The sequence below is a fragment of the Cryptomeria japonica genome, chromosome 1 (genome assembly GCF_030272615.1).
Source record: "Cryptomeria japonica chromosome 1, Sugi_1.0, whole genome shotgun sequence".
Classification (NCBI taxonomy): domain Eukaryota; kingdom Viridiplantae; phylum Streptophyta; class Pinopsida; order Cupressales; family Cupressaceae; genus Cryptomeria; species Cryptomeria japonica.
The window spans coordinates 343,998,362-344,006,761 of record NC_081405.1 but is presented as its reverse complement, the minus strand read 5'-3'; the positions used below and the strand labels follow the sequence as shown (position 1 = coordinate 344,006,761).

The 8,400-nt window shown below is 37.7% G+C and overlaps 1 protein-coding gene across 1 annotated transcript; it reads left to right on the top strand.

Moving 5' to 3' along the window:
* The first annotated feature begins 4,865 nt into the window (after positions 1–4,865).
* LOC131043559 (ABC transporter G family member 16) lies at positions 4,866–8,400 on the top strand. The gene is made up of 2 exons (XM_057976780.2): positions 4,866–6,012; positions 7,089–8,400. Exons 1-2 carry the CDS (start codon positions 5,065–5,067, stop codon positions 8,211–8,213), a joined length of 2,073 nt encoding a protein of 690 aa, XP_057832763.2. The 5' UTR covers positions 4,866–5,064; the 3' UTR covers positions 8,214–8,400.

Here is an 8,400-nt window from a genome sequence, read left to right as displayed (position 1 = left end):
TAGTTGATGCATGTAGATTTCCTCCTCCAAATCCCCATGGAGAAATGTTGTTTTAACATCTAGTTATTAAAGATACAAGTCTTCCACAACCACAAGACTTAAAACAATTCTAATTGAAGTCATTTTTACAGCTGGAGAAAATATTTCATCAAAATCTATACCCTTTTTCTATGCAAAACCTTTTACCACGAGTCTAGCCTTATATCTTTTATGTCCTCCATCCTCCTCCTTTAGCCTAAAAACCCATTTATTTGGAAATTCTCTTTTACCGACAGGTAATGGGACTAAGTCCCAAGTTCAATTTTGCATTAAGGAATCCATTTCTTCTTTCATGCCTAGCTCTCACTGTCGTTTGGCATCCACTTGCATTTCTTCTTTATATCCTTCTCGGTTTACCAAAAACAGTTAATAAAATAGAATACAAAGAAAGAGAAAAAATTTCATGAGGTCTACTTAACCTTGTAGAACGTCTAACACTTGCAGGAGTTTGTGGGATATTTTGTTGTTGTTAAGCATCGGGTACCAATGACATTTTATTTTTTAGGAATCTCATCCAACACCACATATTCCTTTTTGACCTGTTCATGCTTCTTTTCCCGCATTTGTTCTTTATACATGATCTTCTCATTGACTATAACATCTCCACTTCTAAATTTTGTTTTCTGATTTTCAAAATCCCATAATCAATAACCAAAGTCATCTATTCCATATCCAACGAAGGTACATTTTTTAGATTTGGCATCAAGCTTGGTTTTGTTTTCTTTATCAACATGGACAAAAGCTTCACAACCAAATGTTTTCAAAAAAGAATAATATACATTTTTACCAGTCCATGCCTCCTCTGGAATGCTGCCATCCAAAGGATTTGAAGGTCCTTTGTTTATAAAATAAACGACACTATGTACAACATTTTCCCAGAAATGTAGGGGCAATCCAACATGCAATCTCATGCTCCTTGCATGCTCCATGATGGTCCTATTTATTCTCTCAGACACACCATTTTCTTGTGGGGTTCTTGGAACCATTTTTTGCCTTCAGATTCCATTGTAAGAATAGTAATCTTTAGATGATTTGCTACAATACTTGAACCTCCATTATTAGATCTGAGTCACTTCTACTTTTTTCCTGTCTCATTCTCAACCCAAGCTTTCCATTTCTTAAAAGTTTCAAAAACATTCGATTTCTGTTTTAGGAAATACACCCATGTTTTCCTAGTTTCACCATCTATAAAAATAACATAATAAAAAGAGCCACTGAGAGATGATACCTGAGTCGATCCCCATACATCTGAATGCACAAGCTCTAACTTCTCATTCTTCTCCTCTTTCCCAACCTTGAGAAATTTGACTCTTTTTTGTTTCCCATAAACATAGTTTTCACATAGCTCTAAATCAATTTGCTTCAATCCTCACAACAATTTTTTAAAGTGAAGGATTTTCATCCCTTTCTCACTCATATGCCCAAGTATATGGTGCCACAACTTTGAATCCATCCTTGCAACATCTATTGTAGTTGACCCTGCACCAACTTTTTCTGTAGTAACTAAGGTAGATTAAGTATTACTAGCACACAAATACAATGTGCCTACCTTTGCACCTTTGGCTACTACTAATGCACCTTTAGTGACCTTCTAGACATTGTTTATAAAGGTAACTATGTATCCTTCACTGCCGAGTTGTCTTGCAGAAATTAAATTTCTTCTTAAATTAGGGACATGCCTTACCTCCTTCAGTAACTTGTCATTTCCATTCTGCAACTTGATTTTTATCTTACCTTTTCCAACAATCTGATAGGGCTCATCATCACCCAAGTATACAGGTGTCCATAATCACCTTGAACATAATCTAGAAAATATTTTCTATGAGTTGTGGCATGAAATAAAGCCCCTGAATCTATTACCCAAGAATCATTAACATTATATAAACATAGAATTAAGGCATCTTGTAAAGTATTACTTACAACGTTGGCCTCCTTACTGGCATCTTCATTTTCGTCTCCTTGTTTGTCTTTTCGAGACCAACAATCTTTCTTTAAATGTCCCGACTTTCCATAGTACCAACAATCCTTTCTTCCTTTGGATTAAAAACGTCCTTTCTTTGACTTTCCTCGTGACTTCTCACGATTCCTTGGGCTGTTTCCTCTTTCCTTTGATCTTCCCTTGTTCTCTACATTCAAAACAATACCCGATAATGTTGAAGTCTCACCTCTGCTTTTCCTTTGGATTTCCTCACTTAGGATAACACCAACAACATCATCAAATTTCAAAGTGTTTGTACCAAAGATGAGTTACTTACCACCATAACCAAACTATTCCAGCTTTCTAGTAAAGAACATAAAATTAAGAGAGCCCTAACCTCTTCATCAAAGTTAGCTTTTACAATATTCAATTGGTTGGTACTATATTAAATTCATTTAAATGATTTTCTACAGATCCTCCTTCACTCATTTTCATATTTAATAAATGCTTCATAAGAAATACCTTATTTGAAGCTGAGGGTTTCTCATACAGTTTCTCTAGTGTTGCCATCAGGGTTTCAGTCGTTGTTGCTTTTGATATATTGAATGCTATAGATGGTGAAAGGCACAATTGAATGGTCACCAGTGCCTTTCTATCCAAAATATCACAATCTTCATTTGACATCATGGTTGGTTTCTTTGTCTTTCCTTCCAATGACCGCCATAAATCCTTTTGATAAAGGTAATCCTCCATCTCCATTTTCCATAATTGATAATTCTATCCGTTGAACTTCTCGACCTTGAATTTGGTTTCTTCCATTGCTCCCACTCAATCTGAAAGTCCCTTCCAATTTACAAAAATACACGGCTCTGATACCAATTGTTAGGGTTTTGGCAAATCTGAAGCAAATACAAATTAACATTTATATCCAGATTCGAAAACACAAAGATGAAGAAAAATACACAACACAAAAAATATTGAGATTTAATGTGGTTCACCCAAGGGGCTAAATCCATAGAACACAACTGCCCAATCTCTTCTTATTATCCAGTAAAACAATACAACACCATTACAATGCCCTTTGCATTCCAACCGCTTATAACATGCAACTTTTAGGGCAACATACAAAGTCGGCCTTTTTTAGGGTTTTTTTCAATTTTTCAAATTTTCAACAAAAAAAGGACAATTTTTTTTTTCATGTACAATACTTGCATGATCAGTTGCCACATACCAACATTATCTCCCATAGTGACTCAAGTTTTAATTTGTTCATAGACATGCATTTCATTAACCTAGTAAGAGTACAAATCAACCTCCACTCACCATGCATCATTTGATTCAGGCTTCCTTGTGGATGACATGTATTTACATACCTTTCAAAATGTTTAATTACCTTGCTAGCATTATTCATTCCCACCTACCTCAACCTTTTATTGTGAATTAATGAGTTATTTCAAATGAATAGCTCCTACATTTGATTCAATTGGTGCTTGGTAGTTTCTTTACCATTTAGTGGATTCTACCTGTTTCTTTGATAGGTGTTGGTGTGTTATAACAACATTTTGATCAAAGGTTTACCTTGAGCCTTCTACATGCTCATGACAAACTCACTCATTTGAAATTCCTCTTTCTTTATCATGGTGGTGATTTTAATGTTGGTTTACTCAATGGGTGAACCTAAGGTGTTTTCTCTCACAGTTTCATGGTTTCTCTATGCCATTTTTATCATCCTTATATTTCATAGTTACGAGGTTGTGGCTCGAATGTCTTTATTGGTCTAATTTTTTGTTACCCCTTATGTTTTTTTATGAGTTGCTTATGCCATATGATCACCTTGAGATTTATGAGACATACATTTAAATTTCCCCCCTATGTTTATGAAGCCAAATGCTATATATATTTATAGTCAGAGAAGGAAAAAGGGTTTGGTTGTTTGCACAATTATAAAATAGAAAGAAAAGAGAAATTTACCAAAGTTTTTGCTTGTCAAGTTGAACCTTCTCCCATAGAAGTGAACTTGCAAGGATTAGTCTATAGATAATTCACTTGAAATTGATGTACCTATTGTTTGGGAAAATGATTTTTATGAACACCATTTATAAAATTCCTAAGCAAAGGGCATTTTCAACTTAGTGAAATCCCAAAGGTAAATTGATTCAATGACAATGAACCAAGGTCAAAGTTAATAAGCAAACATGTAGTATGCTTAGGATGATGATATAAATAAGATGCTATAAGATTATGAGCTATAATTGCTCTCACATGAATATTGTTCTAATGATCCTTAGGTGATATGCCAATGAGTGAGGAATACCCAAGGTTGACTCACAAAAAATAGAAAAAAGGTAAACAAAGATTCGTAGTTAAACATGAGATTTAAAAATTCAAGATTTAGATGTATTACTTTAGAGTTAATTTAGATCAATTACACATTTATGAATTTAATCTAAAGCATTGAATAAATGATCTAAAAATAAATAATATATCACTTATAAATTTGTTATTACACAAAAACACCCAAAATCTAAATGAACTCGAACCATAATTAAAAAAGACATGAGTATGAGTATACAATATTTATAGAGATCCCCAAACCATTAAGAAAGTTGTCCTGAAGTAAGCGTTTAGAAAGTTGAAGGGAAGCTATAGATGGAGATGGTCTTCATTCATTCATGGATGTATTGTTTGGGTTAGGAAGAGTGGGTGAGTGTGACAAACAAGAATGGAAGCACAAGCTTAGATCGTCACCATAGGAACGATATTCCTTGGCCATGCAAGGAATTAGTTGGCCCAAACAACGGTGGAAGCATGACAGTTCAGAAGTCAAAACCTTGAAATCCGAGCACATTGCCCCTGTCATGCAAGAACCCAAGTGATCGATTAAACGACACCCACATAATTTTTTATACGATTATTTACTATTGCAGAGGCTGAGTTTGTTGGCTCAACTTCTACCCGTCACAGTTCAAACAAACAAGATGGCGGGGGCTTCTCTGGCCTAGTCAACAGCCCACCGTTCTTCCAAGAAAGAAAAACAGAATAAATAGCGCAGAATCGAGAGTACCCAGTTCAAGGAATTTTCTTCTTATCAGTGAAAGTCAGTCACAATGTCGCAAAAGTATGAGGAAGCTGAGTACACGATTAAGCGTGGGGATTCCATGATTTCTTTCGAGGACTTTGTGAGCTTGAATGACGAAAGCGTCCATTCTAATCTTCCACCGGCGCTGCCGTTTATACTGAGGTTCAGCAATCTCACTTACAGCGTTTCGACCGGGATTCGTTTCAGTAAGAACCGACTGCAGGCCGCCGAACGGATCGAGAATTTGAAGCACAAGTTGGTTCTGGATGACGTTTCGGGCGAGGCGAGAGATGGCGAACTGTTTGCCGTTTTGGGGAAGAGCGGGTCGGGGAAGTCGACGTTAATTGACGCGCTTGCGCACAGGATTTCGAAAGACAGTGTGAAGGGGACTGTGACTCTCAACGGTGAGCCACTCGGCGGGCGGGTGCTGCGCAGTATTTCCGCTTATGTTATGCAGGATGATTTGCTTTTCCCGATGCTCACTGTTAAGGAGACGCTCATGTATGCGGCCGAGTTTCGACTGCCCAGGTCGTGTTCTTGGGAGAAAAAGCGCGGGCGGGTCGAGGTCTTGATCGATCAGTTGGGTCTCCGGGCTGCTGCGAGGACAATTGTGGGCGATGAGGGAAATCGTGGTGTTTCTGGTGGAGAGAGGCGCCGGGTTTCTATTGGGATTGATATCATTCATGACCCCATTTTGCTCTTTCTTGATGAGCCCACCTCTGGTTTGGATTCGACCAGTGCTTTCATGGTTGTGAAGACGTTGCAGCGGATTGCAAGGACGGGTAGTGTGGTTATCATGTCGATTCATCAGCCCAGTTATAGGATTCTTGGCCTCCTTGATCGTCTCATCCTTTTGGCTCATGGCCAGACTGTTTTCAGTGGCTCGCCTGACCGGTTGATGAGTTATTTTTCAGAGTTTGGGCACCCCATTCCGGAGAAAGAGAACGGTACGGAGTTTGCTCTTGATTTGATTCAGGTGGGTTTGAAAAACATATCCAACATGTTTGTTTGAAAATGAAACTCGCTGTTTCCAAAGGGTAAAGGGTATAGCAAGGTGTTAATTTCATAGAACATTTTAAGTTTTCATTTGATTAGGTGGTTTATTTAAAATCATGATAGATAAGTTCTATTAGATAAGTTAAATTGGTTACACATAAAAATCATCTAAATAGGTGGGTTCTATTAGAGAAGTTAGTATGATTTTCAAATAAAAGCCATCTAAATATGCGAGTTCTAGTTAGTGTGATTATAAATAAAAGTCATCCAAACAAGTCAAAACTTAGAATGTGTTATTTAAACTTGCTCAAAACTTAGAATGTGTTATTTAAACTTGCTACTAATGATTAAGTTTTTTAAAATTACGAGAATTTATAAACATCTATGTGTATCTTTGGTTTGACTTTGAGGGTCCTTTAAATATACTTGATGTGCTAGATTTATGTATATTTTTTAAATTCAATTATATGTGTTTTAGAATTGTAGTGGACTTATAACTTCTATATTGTGTTTCTTTGGTTCAAGATTTACGAGGCTTGTGTTTTTCATATTTCTCTAATTCAAGATCTATGTGATTTTTTTGTGTGTATTTCTTTTTTATTTAGATTGTTGTATGGTTGCATATTATTTGAATATTTGAACATCTTCGACATTTGAAAAAATCTGTTTTTGATCAATAGTTCAAGATGAAATTCTTTTTGTTTTGATTCTTTGGAATTGGACGCATACGATTTGTGCTTTTTTGATTCAATTATGATTGTCTTTAAAATATATTCAACTTACAATTTTTTCTATTGTATTTATTTCTTTCGAGATTTATGAGTCGGGCCTTTTTCTTTGAGTGTTTCTTTTTTATTCAATTTATCGCATATTTATATTTTGATTGACTAACATCTTGACATTTATATTTTTATTTATTTTAATCTTGTTCATTTCTTTTTTATTCAATTTGTGATATATTTTCATTCCGATTGATTACATGAACATCCTGACACTCGAAAATATTCTATTTTGATCAATGATTCAAGATGAAATTCCTTCCCCTTTGATTCTCAGGAACTGGAAGCATCTGATGGGGGGATACAACCACTGGTGGAGTTCTTCAAGTCATGGAGAAAGACCCCAAGGTACGGAGAAATATCAGACGTTCACACAAGGAGCCTAAACGAGACCATAAACGCGAGCATAGCCAGAGGAAAACTGGTAACAGACTCATCCTCCTCAGGCCAAGTAGCCGATTTCGCAAACCCACCATGGGTGGAAATGTCAGTTCTAATGAGGAGAGCATTCACCAACATCCGCCGCACACCGGCACTCTTCCTGATGCGCCTAGCAACAGTAATGGTCACAAGCTTCATGCTGGCCACCATATTCTGGAAACTGGACCACACTCCCCAAGGCATTACAGAGCGACTGGGTTTCTTCGCATTTGTGATGGCGACAACCTTCTATTCCTGCGCCGACGCCCTGCCCATTTTCCTGCAAGAGCGCTTCATTTTCATGCGAGAGACGGCCTACAATGCATATCGATGCTCTTCCTACGTGTTTGCACAGACACTGGTTCAGATACCGTCGATGGTGATTCTTGCGGTCGCTTTCGCCGTCACAACTTTTTGGGCCGTCGGTTTGAGTGGCGGGCTGTCGGGCTTTGGCTTCTTCGTCCTGGTTCTCATTGCCTCCTTCTGGTCGGCCAATTCCTTCGTTACCTTTCTCTCCGGGGCGGTCACAAATCTGAATGTCTCTTACACCATTGTAATCGCCCTTCTGGCCTATTTCTTGCTCCTTAGTGGGTTCTTCATCACCCGGAGCAGGATCCCACCATACTGGATCTGGTTTCATTACATTTCTCTATTTAAATACCCTTATGAAGCTGTGCTTCAGAATGAGTTTGGGAGGGCCGAGGAGTGCTTTGCTAGGGGAACTCAGGTCTTCGACGGGACGCCCATGGCCAGTCTTAGCCCTCAGCTTCAGATGTCTTTTCTTGCGCTTCTTAGCTCGCAAACTAATATCAACATTACTTCAACTACTTGCGTTATCACTGGGTCTGATGTTCTGAAGGCGGAGGACGTCACGCAGCTTGATAAATGGATGTGTGTCTTGGTCACTTTCTGCTGGGGTTTCTTCTTCAGGTTCTTGTTCTACATTTCTCTTTTGCTTGGCAGCAAAAACAAGAGGCATTGACACCATTTGCTACTACATTTTTTCTTCTTCCTCCAACTCAAGTGCCATGTTCATTTCTAGATCTGCATTTCGTGGTGGCGGATTTCTTCTGGTTGAACACTGCCATCGAATAAGTAATGGTCGAATGGAAAGAACCTGAATCTGTATCTACCCAATTCTGCTTTTTAATTCATGGAACTTGTGTCTA

Excerpts from the sequence above, each read along its gene's own strand:
- LOC131043559 (XM_057976780.2), top strand. The coding sequence starts at position 5,065 with ATGTCGCAAAAGTATGAGGAAGCTGAGTACACGATTAAGCGTGGGGAT. Across the intron at positions 6,013-7,088 it reads TTGCTCTTGATTTGATTCAG|GAACTGGAAGCATCTGATGG; the intron begins GTGGGTTTGAAA and ends TTTGATTCTCAG.